Source organism: Typha angustifolia, chromosome 7 (assembly GCF_048772165.1).
Source record: "Typha angustifolia cultivar Huaian chromosome 7, ASM4877216v1, whole genome shotgun sequence".
Classification (NCBI taxonomy): domain Eukaryota; kingdom Viridiplantae; phylum Streptophyta; class Magnoliopsida; order Poales; family Typhaceae; genus Typha; species Typha angustifolia.
The window spans coordinates 2217604-2241076 of record NC_133245.1 but is presented as its reverse complement, the minus strand read 5'-3'; the positions used below and the strand labels follow the sequence as shown (position 1 = coordinate 2241076).

The 23473-nt window shown below is 39.0% G+C and overlaps 6 protein-coding genes across 7 annotated transcripts; 2 read left to right on the top strand and 4 right to left on the bottom strand.

Moving 5' to 3' along the window:
• The first annotated feature begins 24 nt into the window (after window positions 1-24).
• LOC140763356 (probable prolyl 4-hydroxylase 6) lies at window positions 25-2109 on the top strand. Its single transcript, XM_073101512.1, has 7 exons — window positions 25-297; window positions 377-434; window positions 514-618; window positions 959-1016; window positions 1098-1273; window positions 1344-1404; window positions 1578-2109. The coding sequence occupies exons 1-7, from the start codon at window positions 164-166 to the stop codon at window positions 1883-1885; spliced, it is 900 nt and encodes a 299-aa protein (XP_072957613.1). The 5' UTR covers window positions 25-163; the 3' UTR covers window positions 1886-2109.
• A 324-nt stretch (window positions 2110-2433) lies between these two features.
• LOC140762476 (wall-associated receptor kinase-like 20) lies at window positions 2434-4095 on the bottom strand. The gene is made up of 2 exons (XM_073100297.1): window positions 3043-4095; window positions 2434-2848 (listed from the first exon to the last, which is right to left on the bottom strand). Exons 1-2 carry the CDS (start codon window positions 3851-3853, stop codon window positions 2793-2795), a joined length of 867 nt encoding a protein of 288 aa, XP_072956398.1. The 5' UTR covers window positions 3854-4095; the 3' UTR covers window positions 2434-2792.
• Window positions 4096-4205: 110 nt separating this feature from the next.
• LOC140762475 (protein SOSEKI 3-like) lies at window positions 4206-8624 on the bottom strand. Of its 2 annotated transcripts, XM_073100295.1 has the most exons (6): window positions 6987-8624; window positions 6813-6882; window positions 6599-6714; window positions 5615-6494; window positions 4593-4882; window positions 4206-4503 (listed from the first exon to the last, which is right to left on the bottom strand). In XM_073100295.1, the coding sequence occupies exons 1-6, from the start codon at window positions 7105-7107 to the stop codon at window positions 4478-4480; spliced, it is 1503 nt and encodes a 500-aa protein (XP_072956396.1). In that variant the 5' UTR covers window positions 7108-8624; the 3' UTR covers window positions 4206-4477. The 2 variants fall into 2 exon arrangements, with proteins under 2 accessions (XP_072956396.1, XP_072956397.1); XM_073100296.1 differs by having other exon boundaries at window positions 4206-4882.
• A 137-nt stretch (window positions 8625-8761) lies between these two features.
• Window positions 8762-12829, bottom strand: LOC140762477 (ras-related protein RABE1c-like). Its single transcript, XM_073100299.1, has 8 exons — window positions 12638-12829; window positions 10967-11039; window positions 10763-10863; window positions 9894-9959; window positions 9654-9751; window positions 9509-9571; window positions 9322-9414; window positions 8762-9245 (listed from the first exon to the last, which is right to left on the bottom strand). The coding sequence occupies exons 1-8, from the start codon at window positions 12708-12710 to the stop codon at window positions 9162-9164; spliced, it is 651 nt and encodes a 216-aa protein (XP_072956400.1). The 5' UTR covers window positions 12711-12829; the 3' UTR covers window positions 8762-9161.
• Window positions 12830-13588: 759 nt separating this feature from the next.
• LOC140763087 (hydroxyproline O-galactosyltransferase GALT6-like) lies at window positions 13589-18405 on the bottom strand. Its single transcript, XM_073101133.1, has 7 exons — window positions 17280-18405; window positions 16862-17094; window positions 16479-16766; window positions 16265-16393; window positions 15981-16154; window positions 14587-14694; window positions 13589-14303 (listed from the first exon to the last, which is right to left on the bottom strand). The coding sequence occupies exons 1-7, from the start codon at window positions 18193-18195 to the stop codon at window positions 14097-14099; spliced, it is 2055 nt and encodes a 684-aa protein (XP_072957234.1). The 5' UTR covers window positions 18196-18405; the 3' UTR covers window positions 13589-14096.
• Window positions 18406-21066: 2661 nt separating this feature from the next.
• Window positions 21067-23465, top strand: LOC140763393 (uncharacterized). Its single transcript, XM_073101569.1, has 5 exons — window positions 21067-21234; window positions 21332-21470; window positions 21566-21682; window positions 21757-21841; window positions 23086-23465. The coding sequence occupies exons 1-5, from the start codon at window positions 21161-21163 to the stop codon at window positions 23247-23249; spliced, it is 579 nt and encodes a 192-aa protein (XP_072957670.1). The 5' UTR covers window positions 21067-21160; the 3' UTR covers window positions 23250-23465.
• Window positions 23466-23473: the final 8 nt, after the last annotated feature.

Here is a 23473-nt window from a genome sequence, read left to right as displayed (position 1 = left end):
AACAAAGTCAAAATCTAACACTCCTTCCTAATGCTTGTTTCTTTCGTCCATCAAAACAAGAGCAAAACCAACAAATTGCTATGGGCGGCTGCTCAAATCCCAATCCCCTGCTTCCATTTTATAAGCAATACAAGCAAGAGTTTGGCGAACACCATGACCAAGAATGGGATACCGTCGCCTTCTCGCCTTCTTCTCCCTCCTCTTACTCGTCTCCCTCATCCTCCTCCTCCCGGAGAAAGAGATAACCGCCGTTGCCTTCGACCCAACTCGAGTAACCCAAGTCTCTTGGAAGCCCAGGTAAGCATTGCCCATTACCTACTCCTCTTCTCGATTTTGAAGTCGATTTGGGATTCAAAGTTCTGGGCTTTGGCTGCAGGGCTTTCTTGTACAAGGGTTTCCTTTCTCATGATGAATGCGATCATCTAATTAAGTTGGTAAGGAAATCTTCTTTTCCCTTTCCCCTCTTATTGGCTTGATAGACCCAATTCTTGATGTATGTGGGTTTGTCGGTAGGCAAAGAATAGGCTGGAAAAGTCGATGGTTGCGGATAATTTATCCGGGAAGAGTATGATGAGCAACGTCCGGACGAGCTCCGGCATGTTCTTGGCCAAGCGCCAGGTAATTGGTTGGCCTTTAATTTTGGATATAATTTCTTTCTATTGGTGACAAGAATCATATAATGGAATTGGGTAAATAGTTGGGCTTTTCATGTATAGTTGTTTCACTTTTCGTTTCTCTATTATATGCACCAACTTGGCATTGTTATTTCTCACATTTAGAAGAAGTTCATAATTTAATGATCCATAATGGCCCTTCACTTGATAGTCTAGAATAGAGAATCTTCCACAGTAGTAGAGAATTAGTGGAAAATCTTATCCTCGTTATGCGATAAATATTGTGTGCTAAAGAAACCAAGATGCTAATGATAAAATGGAATCTGATATCTTTTCTTCTGTAGGATGCAATTGTCTCTAGAATTGAAGAAAGAATTGCTGCTTGGACCTTCCTTCCTGAAGGTAACTTAGTTTTTCTCCTTTTGGTTCAAAATTGGCTATTCCTAACTATTTTCTCCTGCTGATTGAATCTTTTTTTATCAGAAAATGCTGAGCCCATTCAAGTACTGCACTATGGAATTGGTCAGAAGTACGATGCACATTTTGATTACTTCCAAGATAAGAAGAATCAAGCACGCGGAGGTCATCGAGCCGCCACAGTGCTTATGTATCTATCTGATGTAAAGATGGGTGGTGAAACCGTGTTTCCTAATGCTGAGGTAACATAATAGACTACTTACATTGTCTAAGGTAAGATTGTGAACTTAAAGTGATCTCCACTGGTTGTAGGGAGGGCAGTCTCAGCTTAAGGATGAAACTTGGTCTGAGTGTGCAAGACAAGGTTATGCAGGTACTCGAAATAGATTGAAATTTACCTAACATTGTTGTCTAAGCTAAACTGTAATCCATCGTATCCAATTAACATTGTTGTCTAAGCACTAAATCCGTGGCCATTCTTATTGTGCATGAATCACTAATTGAACTTTTCTTGTTAGCTCATTCATTAAATTTATTGTCTCGCAGTAAAACCTAGTAAGGGGGATGCTGTTCTCTTCTTTAGCCTTAATGTCGATGGCACAACAGATCCACACAGTTTGCACGGAAGCTGCCCAGTCATAGAAGGCGAAAAATGGTCCGCACCAAAATGGATTCATGTGAAGTCCTATGACAACTTACAGACAGACAGCTTACCTGGGGAATGTTCTGATAAGAATGTGCTGTGTGAGCAATGGGCTGCCGCAGGGGAGTGTCAGAAAAATCCTATCTACATGGTAGGAAACAACAATACGCTTGGAAATTGTCAGAAGAGTTGTGGGCTATGTGACTCATAGTTCTTAATTCATGTTGTAAGAGTATAATTTTCAAATTATGTTGCTTCTTTTTTTTTCTTGCTCCTTGAGGTGTATATGTTTTTGAAGCATATTTTGGTGAGTTCTGGTCATAGCTTGTCTGAACACTAACAGAATTAAGAGTTACTGTAGATGTACAAATGTCATACTACAGTGTGTATCATCATATGATTTTCCAGAGATATTTATCCTCCTCGTTGTTCTAATCGACATGGTTTTCGATCTTTAGATGCCAAATGAGAAGTCTATGCATCTTGCATTGTTGATGGCATATAGTTAGCTGTTAATACATATGAACTGAATTAGCTCACTATTAAGATAAAGCTTCTGAATTTTCTTATTGTCATTTAAAGTTCCTACTCCATGTCATTAACACAGCTATCTACCGTTAAGTTGAGTTTCAAACTACTATGCTAATTGGGTCTTGTGCCAAGAGAAAGCACTATAACTGTCTCCTATAATGTACTGAGCTCAATGTGCAGGGACACTAATTTTTTTCCCTGCAGGAAATTTCTAAGATTAGCTTGAGATCCAAGAGAGATATATTCAAGTCAAAACACAGATTACAGTGCTAGTCCACCTCGTGAGAATAATAGTACACGTTATTGCAGCACAAAGATAAAAAAGAAAAGTGGCTTAGATTCCTACAGCCACCAACCATGGGCTCTAGAATATATTCTTCTCTTCAACTGGCCAGGCCTTTCTATGTAGCAATCCAATTATTAGAGCAGCTCTTTTCCTTTCCCTGGAAGCTTTCATAGATGCAGTACCATTCTTAAAAAGAAATCCTCACTCACTCTTATGCTTGTATTCTAATGTGCATCATGTAATTCGCATACTACTTTAGATCTTCTGCACCAAAACCTATTGCCCATTTACTTGCCTAGTCTCAGAGCTGCAACAGGATCCATGCCATTGCCAACCATGAAGAAATGAACCAAGGCCCTGCACCAACGTAAAAGACGACGATTTCATAAAATTACAAACTTCTCAGTCATCAACTCCTTCTATTGGGAAGTTTTCATTTCACACCCGGCATTTTCACTATTTATAATTCTTTCAAGACAGCCTTGATCTACCACAACAGACACAGAGGTGAAGGTGTGAAACTTTAAATAAATAAAAGAAGAGAAGATTACCAGTCTTAAATGGCAGTATCCTTCTTCCTCGGCTCCATGAGTCGGACTGAAAGTAGCAATTCGACGACGTATTCATCCCATTAGCACAGCTACAAAGAAAAGAATGATACTGCCCACTATAACCACACACGCCATTGCTCTTCTCGCATTCGGCACAAGAACTCGGATACCCATCATCCACACTAAACCGATACTTAAGAGCAATCCCAAACTCCCACCCTTTTGGATAACCCTCGTTTCCATTAAAGCCATAGATCCCACTATAACTACTACACTTCAACTTCTCCAAGTCCATCTCGAACGACGGCCCGAGACTCACCGGCGTGTAGATGCAGCACGTCGAGACCGGCGCGCCGAGGTCTTTAATGGCGTCGCATGTGTAGAGGAGGCCGCACACGGGGGAGTTGGTCGTGTCGCACAGGGTGGAGTTGGAGGCGCTGGCGGCGTCGCACTCGAGGAGGGCGAAGATGTCAGTGTCGGAGAAGGCGAAGGGGGCGTCCCAGGTCAGGGAGAAGCCTGAGCTAGGGGAGGTGGCGGAGCACGTGGACATGGAGGGGTCAGAGAGGATGAGAAGTTGGTTGGTGTAGTCGATGGATTGGATTGGGTACGTGCCGGATTGGGTGGAGAAGGTGAGCAATTGGCGGGTGGCGTTGCATGCGACGTGGGGGTGGAAGGCGGGGCTACCGCAGCCCGGGCCGGAGCCGAAGGGGTAATGGAGGGAGAGGCCGCCACAGGACGGCTTGCATGCCGAGTCAGCGGAGGAAGGAGGGGTCAAGAAGAAGACGAAGAAGAGGAGGAAGAGGGTAGGCATGGTTGTGTGATAAAATGGTCTAGCAGATTATTTGAAGGCTGTTTGATTGTTGGTATCAGGCTATATATGGGATACATTTGAGTCTTCTGATAATTCTTGCATTTGAAAGGAAAAAAGGTAAAAAGAAGAAGGAATAATGTTTGCCGTAGAAAAAGAAGGATATCCATTATTTGTTATTAATGATAGTAAAAAAAAATATCGAACTTGAATAAATAGTGTTGAAGAATAAATATCTGCAGCAAAGCAGCATCAGATGCAACATAGCCCACTACTGTAATAGCCTCTATTCTTTTTCCATAGGGTTTTTATCGATTGAGAGAATCTTTAGATGTATCAATGATCTCAAACTCAATGTATGAAAAGGATTTGCTTTACTTGATCATTGAATAGTGAGATCCTAAACAATCTATCTACCTGAAGTCATCAGTTAGTTCTCTGATTCCACATAAAGGACATGGCAAAATCTACCTGAATATTTGACATAATGAATCACAATTAAATAGCAGCAGCTCTGCAAACCACTGACCAGTTTCTCTTCTCAACTGTTAACGAGATCAATAGAATACTAGCATCAGGAATTGGATCCCTCTTCGCTTTCGTCGTCGCATGGAACTCTAGACCGGATTATAACCCGTGCTCCTGACGTAAGCCTGCAGAATGAAAGAACCAGCAAATCATTACCAAGAGATGGTTGCAGTGTTACAATGATAAAGCACTGTCTAGACGAACTGTACTTAACTTTCTTCGATTTTGATCGTCTTCTCCTTTTCCTCTCTGAAAGATTCTAGCCTCATGGAAGATCCTTTCAATGAGGAGGCATCAGTGATGCTTCTGCTTCCTCCTTTTGATGGCAGGGTAGAATCTGGCCCAGCTGAAGACCTTCTAGGGCAATCTGAAATAGGAGATTTGGTAGATTCATTCTTAGTTGGCTTGATGGATGTAAGCTTAATGGTTCTTGGGAGGCACTTTGAACGTGATGTATTTGTTGTCTCTTCGTCATTCCTCCTGGAATCTAGTGATTTGCAGCTCCTGCATATTTCAGACGTGTTAACTTTGGTGCTAGTAATACAAACATGAAATTTCTTAAACAAATATTTCGTGATTAGTAAGAAAAAACATGGTAGCAATTGATTTTACACTAAAAAAAGATGAATGGAGGAAAGGATCCATATAATCAACCTCAAATAGTTGGAACTAAACCTAACATCAATCCAAAGGGAGTGCAAATACCCAGCAAAACCAATTCTTGATTGAAATCATGGCTTCAGTAATCAAGGAGCAGCCGCTCCAGAAACTCCTCTCAATGCAAGTAAAGTCAAGACGATGGAGAATGATGACAACTTTGATAGAGGGATTCTCTTACTCAATAAGAAAGTCATGTAGTTAATTGAGACGCAGAATGGAGCAAAATCATGATTAAACTTTGCTTCATTAGTTCAAATTCCATAGGTGTAGATAATACAAATGAATACAGCAGTTTTTTTTTTCTTTCCAACAATAAGAGCATGTATTTTCTGAACAAGGCATATCACCAGCAGTTTTCAATGGCAAAAAGTAAAACAAAAATAAAACCCTGCGAGCATTTCATGTCTTACGAGGCAACTAGTTTAATGAATAACTAAGATAAAGGATGCACTGTGGCTCAGTTACATTATTGAGTTACGAGAACAAGGATGAGCAGGCAGCATCTGTGCTCCATGCCAACAGACAATGTAGAAGACAATATAGAATACGAAAAATGAGCAAGGGAGCCAAGCTAACCTGTCAGCATTGTAGGAAGAAGAACGTCTGAGGATGGGTATCTTTTTCCCTATATCCTCCCTGTACTTTTTTGTTTCAATTAAGCTCCCACTAAAATATTCCTTGTCTTCCAGTTTTAACCGCATCAACCTTGGATCTTCCGACAGGCAATCGAGCTCTCCAAGCATCATCGAATGAGAAAATATTGGTGATGGGAACTTCATGTGCGAGAACCTTGGCTTGTAGCTCGGTACAAACCCAAATCTATGGTGGTCTTTCACAGATATTGATCCACATGTTATTAGTTGCATCAGCACATCTGAGGGCCTCAGCTTTGGATCCTTGGGAATGAGAACATCCTCCCCATGAAGAATTCGATAGCTGTTCATTTTACAGGCTTCTGATCTAATCAAAGACTCCAAGGTCTCCGACTTACGGCCAGCTGACAATGCTGATAAAGTGGGAGGAGGTGAGATCCCTTCCCAGCTATTGTTTGTCCTCTCGTCGGATTTCCGGGCATGGTTCTGCTGCAATTCAATGAATTCAACATAACTTAAGCCATCGTCGGTTGAAACTCCCCTAGTGCAACTCTCCTGGCCGTGGAGAGACCTTCTCCCTCCACCATCCTCAGTTTGCGTCGATGCGTCGGCAGCACCTATAGGATTACAGACCCTATACTCCACAAGACCAGGGGAGCAGATATCTGATGATGGGGGCCTTCTAGGTATCGGAGATACTTCCTCTTCTTGGGAAGGTGGTGAAAGTGGAGGCTTGGCTTCTCTAATGACAACGGTGGGTGGTGAGTAAGAAGAACAAGAAGCTTCCTTGGCTCTAGGAAAATTGGGAGATTCCTGGTTCGGGTTTTGTTGTTTTTGGCTCCCATTGTTCTGATGAATCCGATCTAAACAAGCAGAAGTAAAAGGAAAATAGACTAGGGTTCTTCACTATTACCAACATTAATCAAATGGAATGCATTTTGACCAACTATTTTCACTTCTGGATTACCTGAAGGAGATTGATCCAAGAGCTCAGAGCCCTTGAGAACATACTCGTCACCATTGGCCGGGAGCACCAGATCATCCTCGGAGAGATCATGCCACACGAATCCGTTCTTGTAACTCCTGCAAAACCACTCGAACTAATAAAAAAGCGATTCAAACTTTTCCGACGAAAACTCCAAACGTAAGGATTTTTTTATCATCTGGGCAATCGCCATTACCTCTTGCAAGACCACGAATACCTGGTGGGCATGACCTTCCCCCTCACCAAATTGAGCCGATTAATCACATCTACCAACGCAAACAAACAAAACCCAAATCACAAACAAAACGAATGCGAACTCCAATCCAAATTTTAACCAACTCGTCGGCATCACTAAATTCCTTCCACTGACCTCTTAGATACAACCCCTCGGGCGAGGAAAGCGGCACTTCGATGAAATGCGGGTGCTCGAGATGGCGGTTCCGGCAGAGGTAATACACCACGGCGATCTTCCTCCTCCCATAGCTCTCCATCTCACCTCGAACCTCTACAGCGCGATGCGATGGTAAGAGGAGAAAATGCGAAGTGGATATCGCCAAAGGTGGTATTTTGATGGGGGCTGGGATCTCTTGTCCTGGCCTTATAGCTGCTGCCTATATATATGTATATTCTCCACCGATCAAGACAGTGGAGAGCAGAGCAGAGCAAAGCAGAGCAGAGAAGTGACAGAAGAGTGGGGAGAAAGAACAGTGTAAGCTTCTGACCGTTACTTCTTGCTCCGATGAGGGGCTAAGTGGGTGAGTTGTTGACCAGAGAAGTCAAAGTTATTTATCTCTCTCAGACACAACTATTCTATTCACCTTCTTTTTTACCAACTAGTGCTGTACTTGTTCTTTTAAAATGAATAAATATTAGAAACTGAGAAGGTTAAAAAACAGAGAAGTTTTATATTTATTATCCTTCACACTATATTGTTTTATTGTTCGACCCATATATTTGACTTTTAATATTTTAATATATTTTGAGTTTAACTTTAATTTAACAACAAGTTACGATATATAAATCAACAGAGAAGATAGATAAGTCAAGTAAAACTCTCTCGAACAAAGATTATTTTGTATTTTTATAATAATTATCACTTAAGAAAATTACTGTCAAAATATTTTTTAAAAGATTAAAGTAAAATACACGAGTCAAATAATAAAAAATAAAGTGTAGAATATTTTCGAATAAATTATCCTTTAAATATTTGAAGCTGTTGCACTCCTAGTGCGGCTCATTTTGAGGTCAATCATCTCAGTTGTCAACAATATTAAAGATTCCTCTCGGTGCTGTGTATTCACAATATTATATCTCCCTTATTTTCTATCTCCATGAACTTTTTTGCTCCTAAAGCTAAAATTCGCTTGTTTCAGTAATGAAATATATTTTCATTTTTTTTAGTTAATTAAATTTATTTATAAAAAAATTAAGACTAATAAATAAGATTAAATAATGACAAACTGCTAGTTCCTACTATTCCAACCAAGTGACCAACAGTTATAACATTCGTTAATTTGGTCGTAAGCAAAGAACAAGAAAATAAAAAGGGACCCAAAAAAAAGGTAGATGATGGTCTCTGTATCTCTATTTGCACAATAAAGTGGGTGGTAGTACGGATGCATTGGGGAAATCAATAGGGCATTAATTGCTCTACGGAGGAGAGAGAGGAGGGAGAGGAGAGGAGAGGAGAGGGGAGGTGGGAGCGAATCGGGAAAAGGTGGTACGCTTTCCACGGCACGCTAAAGCGGTGCAGAGAATTCGGTTAAAGAAAGTAGTAAAGGGGTGGCTCCGTACTTTGGGTGGTGGAGTGATGGGAAGAGGTGGCGGGAGCTTCCAGAGGAGAGGAGAAGGGAATGGAGAGAGTGATTAAAGTAGCTGGGTATAAATTTAATAAAGTGGAAAAAAAGGTGACAGGATGGATATTAGATTAGATCTCACCCTGCTACTCCCCACTTGGCCATTCTGTTTGCCCTGGTGGAGAATAGAAACACCTGGAAAAGAAAATTTCTTGTTAGGTAGTAATCAAGTGAGATTTGACTACATTGCTTTGCCCTTTTGAATAGTATGATCATAGGATTATGCATATAGGAAATTATATGGAAACTTGCACTCTTTGATACAAGTTCCTATGGGGTAAAATGAATCTGCAGCAAACACAATAACAGAGGATATATTATATTATTACTTGCTAAACATCAGTTTGCCAAGTCAGAAAGAAGACTGAAAACAAATATGGAATTCCTTCAGTACATGCAAATATTACCAGCAATGAGATTGTGCAGCTAAACAATACATTGCTGTTGAACCAGGAGAAGTTGGCTAACAGTAGCAGTAGGGAATTGATTGATGCACTTAAACCGACTTTAGCAACGAACATAGTAGAGCACCACAGGCAGCCGACAGAAATGGCAAAGAGAAAGTCTGAGACTTAAAAAAAACATCAATAATTTTAAGATGTGGAAAGGCGGCGCGACACAAAAGGCATCAGCAAACTAAAGAGAACGGATGCTTAAGAAGACCCAGAAATCTGTGTGTAATCAATCCATCAGGAACCACAGCAAGATGATTTGGCTGCAAGATCACTGGGGCCCTGAGCTGGGTCTGTCTTGCTGATTTTGATAGTCTGAGGCTGCACAAGGAAGAAAAATGTGTAAAAAGCCATCCATCTAATGGTCTACTAATCATAAAGGCTTCGAAGTTCAAACCTCAGTTTTGGAGTCGCTTTCTGTTAGTCTTTGCTTTATGTCCCTTGCAATAGTAAAGAACACCTGCTCGACATTTAAGTTTGTTTTCGCGCTCTGCACAGATGTATTTGAAAATCAAGGGATTAGCAGCTAGCAACACAATTTATTCATAAAGGACATTACTACCGCATTTCCTTGATCAACTCACCGTCTCGAAAAATTTGATGCCATACTCATCAGCTAGCATTTGACCTCGAGATGTTGGGATAGCCTGGTAGTCAAATAAAAAGAATCATGGGTATGTACTAGGACGCTGAATCACAGAACAAAATTGAATCATCAAGAACTTTTACCCGCTTGCTCTCATCCATGTCAGCCTTGTTGCCAACCAAGATCTTGTTGACATTATCAGATGCATGCTGTTCAATGTTGCGGATCCAATTTCTGATATCTATTGCCTTAAATAAAGAAACACAGGGTGGGAAAGGAAGGTAGAGTTTCATGTTTGAAAAGTAGTCCAGCTTTCAGTTTTTAAGATAGTTAAGGCAATTAACAAAATAAAATAATGAAACAACAAACTAAGATGAGGATACTGTTGAAAGAAGACTCATCTGTGACATCATAAACCAGCAAAATGCCCATCGCTCCTCTGTAATAAGCTGCAGCAGCAGTATTTAACTAAATACTAGTGAATATTAGAAATAGTACAGACAAAAAGATGAATGTTTTCAAAAGGACATTCTCTAATCAATGAAATATGTATGCAATGCCCTAGTTCATAGGCAATATGTGGCAACTAATCTAGGGAACAAGAAAAACCATCCATATAACTGTACAACAGTGATAGTAAATAATTTTCTGTAAAAGTTACAAGTAAGGTGAAAACAAACATACAACTGGAAAGCAGCTATTAGAAAAAAACTACATGGTCTGATCTGGAGTTCACAATACAAAGTTGAACTCTGAGTATGCATGAAAAGATTCTCTCCAGTTCTGTGGTTCAGTGTAAAATTGCACTGTCATATACTTAATTAATGATACTGCCAGGTATGCATGCAAATGTGAACAGAGAATAAATATTGAACATACACTACCCAGAAGCATGAATTCACGTGCTAATACACAAGAACAAGTGTTCAGATCAAATACTAGATATTCCTACCAAGGATTTCTACATCCTTTCCAGTTCCTTGCTGATAATATATATTATCTTTCAGAACCAAATGGCATGAATATAATGCAAGCAAAATCATATATCAATCAAATTGGACACCAAAACAGTAATAAAAATTTGCAGTCCTGAGATTTTTGTTTCTATCCAGTGTTAGAGATTGTGATTTACTAAACCCTTGAAAATACACATGGCAATGGACGGGCATATGGACATAGCAAAAGAATTTTCGCATCAACTCATTTTATCTATTCTATTGAAACAAACATAAAGGGAAATGGAGAAAACTACCTGTTGTTATTGTGCGAAAGCGTTCTTGACCAGCTGTATCCCATATTTGCAACTTTACACGTTTTCCATCAAGATCCACAGTCCTAATCTTGAAATCAATCCTTAAAAGAAGGTTGAGTTCCAAATCTAGATAGTCAGCTTTACATGACCAAATAACTTTCAAATTAAAAGGAAATGGAGAATAAAGGAGGTTATCATTCACACCCTATTGTGGTAATAAAACTAGTGGTGAAAGTATCATCAGAGAAACGCAACAGCAAGCAACTCTTTCCAACCCCTGCACAGATAAGTTTAGCCAACTGAAACACTTCCCAAGGGATAACTTTACGAGAAGGAAGGCCTTCTTTCAGCTTCATATAAGCCGTCTAAACCACAGTAATTCAAATTAGTGATGCAACCTTACTCTTGTCAAAAAAATAAAAATTCAAAAGATACAGTACCATAAGTTTAGATAACTTTCCAAAAAAATCAGGAAAAAATTTGCACTGCTAATAGTCTAATACCCAGATTGCAACAAAAAAAGATCACTTAACATAACAGAGAAATCATACTTAATTAGAAAAGAACTCCAAATCATTCTTTTGAGCAAATAGTGTTTGCTGAACAAAGGATAGGACTAATGTGTTGAGAGACAAGTTTCAACTTCTAAGAACCAGTAAACCTTCACTAAAAGCAGCAGCTCAGAAAAGAAAGAAAAAAAAAATCGTGGCTGGCTTTGCCACAAGGCCAACGCACTAATCATATTATTATAAATCTAGACTTTCATTTGCCTCATGAATATCTATCCAAATTCCTTCCTGTTCTGAGAATTATTTTGGAGGATCTATAGTGATGAGAGCATCCGCTCCACTTCCCAAATTTATCAAGGTGGCCTTCTTCCAAAGTTTATCTGCTAACAAGACACTAGATACTAGATAGAGTGTCTGTGTTTAGAGCACTCTCCTTACGACAACTCAATCTTGTGATCATGTGCACAGGATTCAGGCAATGAACACAATATAATGGCCTTATCTTCATCCTTCATCTTCTCTATAATGCCATCCAACCCAAATAATGTTGAAGGCATTGGTGCTTTCCTTCATTTTTAATGAGTGTAACACTGTTAACCATCTTGGTCCTACACAAGCCTCAAAATTTAACTCTTCTCTGACATCATTAAAAGAATCTCTTATCCACCAAGCACATAAGTTAGTAGACCATGTCTCCAAATCCATCTTGTCATATGCGCCGGTAGGAAATTTTCTTACACCGCATTCCTTGAGAGACCAAACCAAGCACCTCTCAATCAAGTCCTCTTCCAGAGATATCCAAACACCACCTCCATACCATCTTGGAGACGAAGCAAAACCCTCTCTTTATACTAAGACAGAGAATGCCCCAAAAAAAAAAAATACCTTCACTCGACACCAACTCCATATTTGGTCTATGTAAGACAAGAGTTAACATGAATCAGGATCATGAGTCAAACAAACCTAAATCGACGAAACCTATTTCATGGCTTAATTAAACAAAACCAGAGTTAATTAGGAGATTTCGATATCACACGCCCAACAACGGCTTTATGATCTTGTTTTGCTAGATCTGAATGTACACGATCGATTCAACCTTCCAAGCCTTCATTTCCTAACAATAACATTACCACAAGAACTCATGCTGACTCATCAAGTAGTCACATTTTTTAAGATCAAAGTGAGAATTCACCCCTAATGCGTATCCAATTCCACAGGAAAACAGAAATTAATAATCCAAATGGTCAACACACAAAGAAAACAACAAATCCATCCACCAACTCGAAGAGCTTAGATTTAACAGGACCCAACTCCCCAAGAAGACCAAATCAAAGGCACGGAGGAGAAAAGGAAACAGGAAACTTGCCGCTGTCACCGATGAGGAGAAGCTTGATCAGGTAATCGTAGTCGGCACGCGCTCTTGCGGGTGCCGCGGCCATCTCCCTCTTCGCCTCGCTCTCCTCTGCCAAAGAGCGCCTTTCTCTCTCTCTCTCTCTCTCTCTCACTAGTATCGGGGAAACGAAAGAGTCAAAGTGTGAATACTTATTCTTTGAGGGTGTATAATATATATGGGTATATATTACGGGTATATTTGTTCTCTGGTTAGCGGCAGCATCAAGCGATTTATTCGAGAATAACGAATAGGATTACAGGAATGGATAGTGAACATTGAACAGGTCTCCCTCTCTCTTGGCTGGAATAATTCATATATAAGCAAGGGGCTATTTAAAGCCTAGGGTTCTACTTCCTTTTTACTTTGAAAGGAAGATAATAATAATAATAATAATAATAATAATATTTTTTGAGAAAAATGGAACATCCCATTTAATAAATATTACAAGTTTATTAGTTATATAATTCGGAGAAGATTAAAAAAAATGAGACAGAATTTTTCATTAGCGCCAATCACACCATAAATAAGGAGGTAATGGTCTGCTCGGCAACTCCAAAGAGAAGAGTAAATTTAGCATAATCACCGATTGAGATAAATGTGGGTGATGGTCTAATCTTAGGATGATAGAAGATACCATTTTTTATCGCCTTCACAGAGGATTTTTTTTTGTTGAGAAAACACAGTAAGATATATTTTTAATCACTCCACTAATTTGGGTGTAATAATATCCTTTTCATGAAGTTTAGGGCAAAGAATTAACCAAATAAAAATCTTAACTTTTAACAAGGTTTGAAATTAAATATAAATGTTGATCTTTAAATGGAATTCGAAGCTTTCATATTAGAGAGAAAGAAACGAGTGCCGAAGAAAGTAATAATAATCATCATCTTCTATTGTGATATGAATTCATTTCAAGGCCTAGTCAAGCTTGACGTGGGCTGAAATTGATTGTATTTCCCCATTGAAATGAAATATGAAATTATTTCTGGACTTCAAAAATCAACCAAAATTGCAGCAAATTTGTGATTTGAACTGATAATTCTTTTGGAAGTAAAACATTCTAAAGAAAAAAAGAAAAGAAGGTATGCAGCTATGGAGGTGTAACCTGTGTTACTGAGACATTTGCATTACAAAATTAGAGGAAAGTATCCATACTGCAATTCTGAGCCGGATGGGTTGCTCAAGACCCCACTGCAACACCATAAGAAGCATCAGAAGAGGAGCTGAACCCTTTGCTCGAGTTACGCGTTGAAGGAAGCATCAGGAATATTGCGAACCTTTCTCTACAACATTGAAAAAAAAGGAAATAATGAATGAATCTCGAAGGCATCATCGAACCAGCCCCTTGCTCTTCATATTTCTCCACTAAATGTACATTGCAGCTGAAGCTGAAAGAGAAAATTCTTCATCTGTGCAGCCATTTCCGTCGATACTATCTCATGTTGCAGCATTGAGGTTTCCCTGCCTGCAACTTGTCCCACATGCATATCATCTGCCGCGGGGACTGGTAGTGCGCTGTGAAATAATCATCTATGCATCCAAACTGGCAGAACTTGACACTGTGCACGTATTCCACAGTGCTGGATTTGTTGAACTGCTCCACCCACATGCCCATGCTCACATCTTCCATTTTAAACAGCTGCATGATATGTAAATATGTAGTAAGAAACCTAAGTGTAGTCACGTCCAACAATAAGTGGAGCCCTATCTTGCCAATAGTTAACACATCGAGAACTGTTTTGCTTTTCAAGAACATATGGCGACGACCAATTAGAAAACCAGATGTGATCAGCTAAAGCAAGAAAACTGACTTTATCCAAATCGATGCAAGGATAACAATCCATGGAATGACATATATTATACATGCCAATTGATTCTGTTTTTATTCCAATATGTATGAAAAATAAATCAGACATGCTTACCCTTAATTTATGTTTCTCAAACTCCGACACAATGAAATGTGCAATGTCGGAAGATACAACATAGCCAGGACCATTTGCATAGGGTGGATAATCTTCTTCAGGCCATTCCTGAAATGGAAGATGGAAAAATAATTCAATGAGCAGCAGCAAACTTATATCATAACAACAGACCCTGAAATATAGAAGTAACAACTTATGGCAACATACCAACAAGTGCACTATAAGAGGATTTCTCTAGATGAAACAATCAAATATTTCTTGTATTAGTATGTTAAGGATGTGTGAAATAGCAAACTGGTAAGAGAGTTTCACTAGAAAGATTTTATATGAGACAGATGCAGGAAGCAGTTATGGGGCAAACCATCAAACTGAAGAAGAATAAACAAATTATAGACCAGCGAAGAACAGTCCTCAAGAATATTTAGAAGGTTGCAGAAGAAACTTAAGCATGGATTATATGAACCAATAAGTGAAAGCCAACTGAGAGAAGAGATTGAACAATTGCACAACAAATTGGAACGAAGTCATGATCATATCCAAAATTGTGCCAGGTATGTTATTTCCTCAGTAGATGATTATCTCTATGAGATCCAAAGTAGAATGTTATATCCACAAAAAGAAAAGAATGTGAGGTTGCATCAGGAGCAGACAGCAACATACATTAATATTTCACTTCCCAAATGGAAATATTAACTAAGTGAAAATTAGAACACACATGAAGGCGATACTATGCAATGCATGTTCTTAGCAACATAAAAATGTAAATAAAGCACTAGGATGTGACAGGAGATAAGCTAGAAGTACCTCAAAACTGGAAGATAGATATCCCCACTGATATAGCATAGGTTGCTCCAATGGAAAGTATACAATTGTTTTTACACAATAATGTTCACTTTGTGAATGAACTATAGTATAGCAATTTTTAAAATCCACAACGAATAAAATTTACAAGCAAAGAAATAAAACTTTCAGATTTGCTCCAAAACTGAAAATGACTGCCTTGTGAAATGATTTGTAAAATTAACTCAATGTTACAGAATTTTGCAATAATCTAGTAATATCAACTGCTCTAGGTGGATGCTTCAGGTGAATGGTCAGGAGAAATGCTCTCACCAAATTACATTGTAAAAAATCATGAATCCTACTTAAAAGTAGAAAGAGATGACCAACTTCAATGAAGAAGCACGAGGAGAAAAAAGGAATTACAGAAAGGTGGACTGAACACTCATGAAGTAACCACAATGACAAGATTATTAGAATTGTGGAACTATATATCATATATGAGATGAGACATAATATAATCATATATGTCACCAAACCTTCCAAAAATTAAAACTGTATAACAATGTTCTAATAAGCCTAACCAAAGCCAAAGAAGATCAACACTTATTTACCTCATATGTCACAGCCCATTTCCCTTCTCGCAGTGGCTTGTGGTAGTAATTTATGTTGCCCACATATAAGCTTTTACCTTTTTGGATTTTCTTGACTTCAGCCATCACTGAATCAAGTCTAACAAAGGTATCATCGTCACACTTCATTACATTCTTTGCAGAAACTGCACGAACCTGTATGGATGAAGTAAATGGACAATAAGTGAAGATTGCCAACCATGTTAACTGAAGAACTTATTAAAGTATCTCAGTTCCATCATATAACATATTCTAGTAGGGCATACCCCATACTCGCATATGGCGACAGTCTTCAGGACGACAAGATCATAGCTGTCCATAAAAGGCACTATAACAATGTCGCCAAAGAACTCTGCTTCTTTCTTCAACTCTGCATTTACTTCCCTCCTTCCATGCTGTTCAAAAGAAAAGCTTCCATTAATTTAAGCACTTCAACAGAAATTGAACAACTAACTTGCAGCAATATAGTTCTAGAATTACCAGAGCAACAAAAAACCTAGCCACTACATTTGATGATTTCCGAACTGCAGACATCCATGATTTTCTAACAGCCATTCGCTCTGCAAAATGGTTGCCTGCTGAAAGGATGCCTATGAATAATTCAACAGGTCCATCAGGAAGAGGTGGGGCCTTCCATTCTGCCAACATCTGTAGATGTTTCTGTGGAGCAAAGCTAGGATGTGAAGTAGGCAATGAACCAGCATATATTGATTGAATGTCAAGGTCTCCATTCAATGACAAGCCAGTAGCATCCTCAAGAACAAAACCCTGTAGGTCAAGCCAAAAGCCAGAAAGTTTTAAGAAAAAACTATGTCAAATCTAAAATAATATCACAGAGAGGGGACATTAAAGTTGTCACTTACTGTCCGGTAAGGAAAAGATGTCACATGCCTTCCATCAACATTGACATGGTAACCTTCCAAACCAGCACTAAGAGTGAGAACAAACAATCTGTCTTCCACGAAAGGGTATGGCCAGTCAATAGAAACCTTCTTCGTCCTGCCAATCAAACGGTTTAACCACCATATAGTTTTCGACTCCTCCGACCGGTCGTCATCATCCCGAATCCATTTTTCACACTTGACTAACCCATCAACTGCAACAATCACAACCGCATGTCATAAATTTAGATAAACAACCAACTTAAAGCCATCTAAAGATCATGTTTTTCCGATATTTCCAAGGTTAATATGGAACGGTTTTTAGTTCGTCTTGATTAATATACTGACAATAGAGATGTCACTAGATATCACATGATTTAGCCAATGAAGAGCAACTTACCAGTTTCTTCATCGGCTCTGGACTTCCACCCCTCACACCGTTGAGCCGAGCCCCACTGCATGCGGTAGCAAGTGTTCTGCTCGATCACAGGCTTTCCGCTCCAATCACCCTTCAACCGGGGGTTGAAGTGGAGAATTCTCGGCGGGTCCTCCCCGTCCACCGTCTTGAGCCCCTGCAGCTCCATCATGAACTGCGACACCATGATCGCTTGATCCCCTTCCTTCAAAATCGTGATTTTTGGGTCGTACTCCGGGTGCGCCACATACGGCTTCGCGACCAGCGTGATGTGGGATCCCAGCGTGAGCCCGCAGGGGAGCACCATCACCCTTCCTCGGTTCCGGAACCCCTCCCCAGTTAAAATTATTGAGTGCGGGCACTTCTCCTCCGTTCGATTCTCCTTAGTCGATTTCGGCGCTGACAATTTTCCAGTTTTCAGCTCCTCAAAAAGCTTCCTTCCGACCTCCCACGCGTCCCTTGCTGCCTTGTGGAGCTCCGAGAAGGAGGCCCGGCCGGACGCATTGAGCTCCTGGAAGTCAAGTCCGGATACGATCGGAGAGCGTCGGCCGCTCCGCCGGCGAACCTGCGGCGGTAGATGGCGTGGCGCGGTCGACGAGGAGGACTGGGTTAGCCGGTGGGGATGCTTCGACGGTCGGATCGGTGCGCCCTTCTCCTCCGTCTCCTCCTCGCTGTCCAGGTGGAGAGGTTGGACGGCCCCGTCTCCGCCGGCAACGAAGCTGCCTCCGGAAGCGGCGGCGCCTGCGCCAGCGCCAGCGCCGGGAAAGGCGATCTGGGTGGAGACGAGAGGAAACTCGTAGATTAATACCAGGGCAAGGTAAAGGAGAGCGAGGAGGAGGAAGACTCGAAGGGACTTGTTACGGCTGAGAGAAACCGCCGCCTCCAGCTTCGATCTCCTCATCCCTTAGCCTCCCCCGAGCCAAATCGAGGGAATCGAGTCCCTTCTCCCTCGATCCAAAAACCCTAACCCTCACTGATGCGATCAAACTCCAACCCTAAGCTTGCGAAGGGAAGTGCAAGAAGAAGAAGAAGAAGAAGAAGAAGAAGAAGAAGAAGAAGAAGAAACTTAGAGGCCGCGTTAGGAGAGTGAAGGGAGAGAGAGAGAGAGAGAGAGAACAATGAGGCCGTTTGAGATCGGTCTTTTTAATTAAATTAACTAATTTATCTATCTAAATCTTTATAATTGATTCTAATTACAACTAAACCAAAATTAAAGCTAATAAAAAAAATTAAAAAAGGGTAAAAGATAGAAAAGCAAAAGATGAATCACGCCGGCCGTTCGATTAACTCGTGGAATCCGCTGATATAAAAGAATAGCAGACACGAATGTTAAATTTAATTATATATATATTATATTATTTAAAAATAATAATTTTAAAATCACATTGTTGTGAAGCAACCCAAGATCGTGTGGACGTACTACTACCACTAAGCATCGAAGAATCCGTCACGAGGCAATTAAATGATGGCATCAACACCTGGCACGAAGGCATTAAACTCGGATAAATTTGGAGATTATATTCCACGCAGATAAGGAATAATCCGGATAACTAGCAACTCAGTTACAACTTACAACCCCGTATATTGATGACGACTTCGGGGGACAGGAACAAATTTGAATTCCAATGCCCGGACTTTTCGTCACAACCATGGCGTTGCGTAGAATTTATCCACCCCACCCGATTCTGTTTTACGTAATACAGTTCCCTCTTAGATAACTTAGATACACTCATCCGGGTTTAGATTAGGTTTAATAATATCATTCGGATAACATTATCCAGACTTATGATCAAATATTTAAAAAATATATATTACTAATATTTGTTACATTAATGTTTATATAACAATAATGACAAAAGTAGAAAGATTACAATGTTTTAAATGACTTTATATTGACTGGTTTATGATGGTTAGTTGTAAACTTTGGAGGACAGGTCGGTGGGTAGATAGGGTGACCAAAATGCCACCAAAGTTAGGATTTCTAAAAGTTTAAAAAAAAATTTATAAAATATATTCTATATTTTTTTTCATAAATATTTTAATAATTTAGACGATATTAGTTAGTTAAAATAATATTTAAATAAAAATTATGAAAAAAAGAGGGATCTAATTTGTAAAAGAAATTAAGAAAAAGAAGAGGGAAAAAGGGAAAAGTGATAGGTGGGTGGGGGGGTGGGGTGGCGAACAAAAGAGAGCAGATCCAGTAGGGCAGCATTGAAATGCTGGTGGGCGGCCTTGGAACCCAACTTTGGGTATCATTCCCTTTTCAAATAAAAGCTGTTGCAAAGCTAACACATTTGGATTTTTCTATTGTAATTATGACACCGACCTCATATAAGAGGGAGGAGGGATAGCCTCACAATTAACATGCCCAGTACCCTGAATAATAATATTCTGAATATGAACAATAACATGCAAAAATTTGTCAAAAGTTTAATGATTTAAATTTCTCATAGAAAACTACTTTCGCTGCTATTTTTGACCCAAAAACTCTCTTTCACATGTATTAGAATTAAGGTTAAACTACACGAGTAAGAGAGAAGAGGATACACTGAACCGAACAATTCTCCAAGAGACTGGGCAAAAATCAGAAAAATAGTTTGTTTCTATCGATCAGCAACAAGAAAATCTCTGTCGATGGTTAAAACTTCTAGTCGAAAGTGCCTCTTCTTTCTATCGAGCTATCTATTAGATGAACCGGGGTAGTCCTATCCCGGTGGCCTAGGTGTCTCTTTTGATTAGATGAATTCTATTCTAACTTTTTTAAATAAAATTTTAGTGACACATCCGAGCATAACATTGTCTGGGACATGCGTCTTGGTTGATACTTCCTTCCTTTTGATCTCTCTGACAAAGATAGACACTTTGAAACAAACTTAATCAAACTATAACGGATAAAAAAAATATTGTTTTCTACTGTTCATCTTCATGAAATCTATAGGAAAGGAGGTTGGAAGCATGGATAATGATGAAAAAGCACTTCACCATCCATTCCCCCGCCACCTCAAAGCTCAAAGAATATATTCTAATTTCACATTCTTGCAGGTTACACATTGCATGCATGCATGGGGTTATGTTTGGAGGAATGAATTAGTTGTGTTCTAAAAAGTAATCGTGAAAGGCCGAAAAGGACCGACGTCGTCTGCTGAGCCTTTTCTAATGCTACAAAAAGTACTCATTCCTACAAGCTTTAAGTAAACCACTAATTGTGACATATGATACTAAGTGATAGAGAAATTTACAAGGGACAATATTATTCTTTTTTTAATGGGCATTTCCTGATTTTTATTTTTTTAATTATTTAACCTCCTCGTAGTTCTAATCTACTCAATTCGTTTATTTATTTTCATTAAAATTAACGACCAAAGTAATTTTATATTATAATTGTTAAAATTTTGATCATTTTATTCTTTATATTATCTATCGTTAAATAAAAGAAAATTAAAAAGAAAAATATTTTTATAATTAGTTGATGTAAAATAAAAGGATATTTTTAGTTATTTCTAATTAGTTGATGTAAAATGAAAAATATTTGTTTGTTTGATGTAAATTATATTTTCTTCAACTTACGAGTAATACTTTTGCTATGCTTCTCGAATAAGTAAAAAGAAAAAACTTGTCAGTGGGAATATTTAGTTAGGCTAATTAATGCAAAATACAAGATGCTTTTTGTAAATTTCCCAATCAGCAATCTCCCACAAGTTAATTCTATTACCTTGGAGGTTTATTATGTCATACCATTTCATAAATAATTGATAGTTAAGGGGCGAAAGTATAATTTACCCTAAGAAATAGAAAGTGGGAAATTTCCACTCCCATTTACTTTTATTTGAAATCTTCAATACAAAATCCAGGGGAGTTTCCCGATGATTCGTCGATCTCGTCACATTCTCCGCTCTCTTCCTCTCTTTTTCCTCGCCTCTCTAACTCTCGCTCATGGGTCTCGTTCCTGTCAAAATTCCTCTCAAAATGGTTCCTTTGATGCATTACTTGGTTTTATCTCTCTCCTAACTCCCAGTATTCTTCAATTGTTTCAGCTTCGAGACGAAACCGTTGCATGTGGGCAAAGAGATCAGGGAGGAAACCCTCCCACTTCAACTGGGTCAGCGCGTTTATGAAGTAATGGGTCTCAAGGAGTCGACTTGGTATGAGGTCAAGATCTCGTACCCGGCATCTGTATGATCTTTTGCCTCACTGAGTTCTTTCATCAATAATTGCTCTTGTAGTTCTAATAAATGTTGGCCTTTTGTCATTCTCGTGGTGTGTGGTAGATTCCTTCTAGCTTCTCGATCCGATTACAGAGGAATGCGTCGGGGATTTCCTTGGGCAAGAGCAGGAGATTGCTTAACACGGAGAAGCTTATCTTTAAGGCCGAGAGTTCTGATCCGGTTGGTAGAGAATTTTGCTTCAAGTTGATAAATTTACGGTTGAGGTGAGAAGAGATTTTATGGTTTGCTTGTAGGCGTATGTTCTTGTGACTGTGGAGGCTGAGGGTGTTGTTGCACAACCGCATGTCCGCGAGAGAGATCTTGTGCTATTTAATATAGGTATATCAATATACTTTTTTCGTTCATAAATTTGCTCTAATTTGCAATTGTCATTCTGTTAGACATTATTTGGTAATGTACATGAAATTGATGAAGACCAAATCTAGAACAATGTTTAGGGGAGAAAACAAAGTGGCATATGGTAAGTATTAGAAGAGACTCTGTATTTCTTGGTTGAGATTTGTTAGGAGTTTTAAGATTTGGACAAAAGAAATCAGACTGGGAATTCTATAGCTGTTTCTCAAGAATAGACCTACCGTGTGAGAAAACAGGGGCAAAAGTTTCCAGTTGTTGAGGTTCTAAAATCAGAAATTCAGAATAGAGTTTATCTATCAAAGAGAAAAGAGAGTTCATTTATTACTTTCAATCTCTTCTTTAGCATAATGCAAGTTGTCTAAGAACCTAAATAAATTTACTTGATTAGATTTGGATTTGAAGAACAAAGAAAATGATTACTTTGAAAGAATTGAATGAGGAGCCCTATGAGGTGAGAATCTCATTTATGGTTCTGTAGAGTGACAGCCAATGTTAACATATTATGGTTCTGTAGAGTGACAGCCCTATGATGTAAGTTGGCTGATAGAGTATTAACCTCCATTATGTTCGTCAACAACATTATGTTGTTCGTACTCTTTTTTTGTTGTCATTATTGTGCACTCATGTATGTCAGCCCCATGTTCATCCATTTCACCTCTATACAAATTCAATATAGACTGACAAAATAATGGTTTGTGCTCATGTTCATGGTGCAGAACTATGCATCAGCATATTGTATAGATTACATTCCTAGCAGCCTGGAAGGATTTAGCGCAGTAGGTAGTGGCCATGGGCTCCCCAATATTCAGAACTCTTTTCCAAATTTTCTCATTCGAGCATCCATGAATTAACAAACCCACTTGAACTTCACCAGTAACTGATAATGCTTATCTTAAGAAACACATCGTTTGGCATGTACACAGAAGGGAAAACTCTAAGCACTCATCAGATCAGAAAAGGCAATATCCATTGCATATTGATGCAAGTCTTATCTTCATAGGAAGGCAACCCCCAGGCTATAACTATCTGGAACTAGAAATCCATCCTTCTATTAATGCAAAGTTCTTTGTTAGTGTAGAGCTTTTTATATTCAATAAACAAAATGATTTTTTCATGTAATTCTATTTTAGTCACAGTGAAGATGGTGGAATCCATCCATTGTGGATTCTCCTGCTTCTGATAGTCATTATGTATTTGTCTTGTTGCAGTTTGTGATGAATTAATGCTTGGAATCCCACATGATGCTTGGTGGGTTGGAATTGCAGCATTTCTCTGCTTGATTATAGCATTGATCATTCCACGCTTCCTCCCACTGGATCAGCTGCTAAAGTATGACAGCTCACAAGAAGCTGATATTGCTAAGGTTTCATGACACGACATGTAATGCACTATTAAACTTGTGAATCACGCTAATCTATCACATCAGAACTTTCTTTTTTACCAAGCAGAGCTAAATTTGAAGCTCATTTGCATGTCTTACCAATTTACTTCTATTTTGCTGCATTATTTTCAATAATTGATCGTATTATAACTTGTTAAAAGTACAATTCTGATGCATACATATATCCAAAATATGGGAAATACATAATTGAACAT

Excerpts from the sequence above, each read along its gene's own strand:
- LOC140763356 (XM_073101512.1), top strand. The coding sequence starts at position 164 with ATGGGATACCGTCGCCTTCTCGCCTTCTTCTCCCTCCTCTTACTCGTC. Across the intron at positions 435-513 it reads GCGATCATCTAATTAAGTTG|GCAAAGAATAGGCTGGAAAA; the intron begins GTAAGGAAATCT and ends GTTTGTCGGTAG. Across the intron at positions 619-958 it reads TGTTCTTGGCCAAGCGCCAG|GATGCAATTGTCTCTAGAAT; the intron begins GTAATTGGTTGG and ends TTTCTTCTGTAG.
- LOC140762476 (XM_073100297.1), bottom strand. The coding sequence starts at position 3,853 with ATGCCTACCCTCTTCCTCCTCTTCTTCGTCTTCTTCTTGACCCCTCCT. Across the intron at positions 2,849-3,042 it reads GATACTGCCATTTAAGACTG|GGCCTTGGTTCATTTCTTCA; the intron begins GTAATCTTCTCT and ends ACGTTGGTGCAG.
- LOC140762475 (XM_073100295.1), bottom strand. The coding sequence starts at position 7,107 with ATGGAGAGCTATGGGAGGAGGAAGATCGCCGTGGTGTATTACCTCTGC. Across the intron at positions 6,715-6,812 it reads TATTCGTGGTCTTGCAAGAG|GAGTTACAAGAACGGATTCG; the intron begins GTAATGGCGATT and ends GTGGTTTTGCAG. Across the intron at positions 4,504-4,592 it reads GACGATCAAAATCGAAGAAA|GCTTACGTCAGGAGCACGGG; the intron begins GTTAAGTACAGT and ends TTCATTCTGCAG.
- LOC140762477 (XM_073100299.1), bottom strand. The coding sequence starts at position 12,710 with ATGGCCGCGGCACCCGCAAGAGCGCGTGCCGACTACGATTACCTGATC. Across the intron at positions 10,864-10,966 it reads AGTTTTATTACCACAATAGG|GATTGATTTCAAGATTAGGA; the intron begins GTGTGAATGATA and ends CCTTCTTTTAAG. Across the intron at positions 9,572-9,653 it reads ACATGGATGAGAGCAAGCGG|GCTATCCCAACATCTCGAGG; the intron begins GTAAAAGTTCTT and ends TTTGACTACCAG.
- LOC140763087 (XM_073101133.1), bottom strand. The coding sequence starts at position 18,195 with ATGAGGAGATCGAAGCTGGAGGCGGCGGTTTCTCTCAGCCGTAACAAG. Across the intron at positions 17,095-17,279 it reads CAGAGCCGATGAAGAAACTG|TTGATGGGTTAGTCAAGTGT; the intron begins GTAAGTTGCTCT and ends TGATTGTTGCAG. Across the intron at positions 16,767-16,861 it reads CATCTTTTCCTTACCGGACA|GGTTTTGTTCTTGAGGATGC; the intron begins GTAAGTGACAAC and ends CTTGACCTACAG.
- LOC140763393 (XM_073101569.1), top strand. The coding sequence starts at position 21,161 with ATGATTCGTCGATCTCGTCACATTCTCCGCTCTCTTCCTCTCTTTTTC. Across the intron at positions 21,471-21,565 it reads AGATCTCGTACCCGGCATCT|ATTCCTTCTAGCTTCTCGAT; the intron begins GTATGATCTTTT and ends GGTGTGTGGTAG. Across the intron at positions 21,842-23,085 it reads TCTTGTGCTATTTAATATAG|TTTGTGATGAATTAATGCTT; the intron begins GTATATCAATAT and ends GTCTTGTTGCAG.